This window comes from Marmota marmota, unplaced genomic scaffold (assembly GCF_001458135.2).
Source record: "Marmota marmota marmota unplaced genomic scaffold, marMar, whole genome shotgun sequence".
Lineage (NCBI taxonomy): Eukaryota > Metazoa > Chordata > Mammalia > Rodentia > Sciuridae > Marmota > Marmota marmota.
In genome coordinates this window covers 13,755,579-13,756,163 of record NW_026000174.1, presented here as the reverse complement: position 1 = coordinate 13,756,163, position 585 = coordinate 13,755,579, and the positions used below count along the sequence as shown (strand labels likewise).

The window sequence follows — 585 nt, the reverse complement described above, 5'->3', positions numbered from 1 at the left end:
CACAGCAGGAGCGCGCCCGCCTCAGTCCCCGACGAGGCCTTAGTTGCAGGCTCGGCCTGCAGTCGCCGCAGCCAGCGCTCTTGTAGCGCCAGTAGCTCGGCATACTGCACGCGACCCAGCCACACCAGCCGAACCCCGGGTTGCGACATCTTACTGGCGGTGGCGTCCAGGACCCGGCCCCCTGCCTGGGCCGGAGGGCGGGGATTCAAGGCCACGCCCCGAATCGCTGTTCTGGAGTCCTGGTGTAAGCTCCGGAGAAGCTGTGTGATCAGAAGGTTCGGCGTCATCCATTCATTAGTTTCAATAATCAGTATTTAGTATGTGCTGTTCCTGCAGGCACTGTCCTGGGCGCGCGGTACAGGGGTTCACTGTGTATGAGAAAGATCTGCGTTGGTAGCCGTACATTCTTACAGCAGACAACTAGCAAGTGCATTAAAGTATTAAATTACATCATTTCACATAGTGATAAGTGCTATGAAAAGAAAAATAAAACACGGTAATGTGGTGTTAGGTTGACTTTTTAGAAGATTCTAAGATGGAGATTACCTGCAGGAGGCTTTATGAAGGGCAGGAGAGGGTTGTCCT

General features: G+C 53.7%; 1 protein-coding gene across 1 annotated transcript in view; it reads right to left on the bottom strand.

Moving 5' to 3' along the window:
- Lipt2 (lipoyl(octanoyl) transferase 2) overlaps positions 1–198 on the bottom strand; it is a 1,935-nt gene extending 1,737 nt beyond the window's left edge. Inside the window, exon 1 of the mRNA XM_015503041.2 lies at positions 4–198. Within this exon, the coding sequence (XP_015358527.1) occupies positions 4–149 (146 nt within the window). The 5' untranslated portion in view covers positions 150–198. The remainder of the gene's footprint in view (positions 1–3) is intronic.
- Between the last annotated feature and the right edge of the window lie 387 nt (positions 199–585).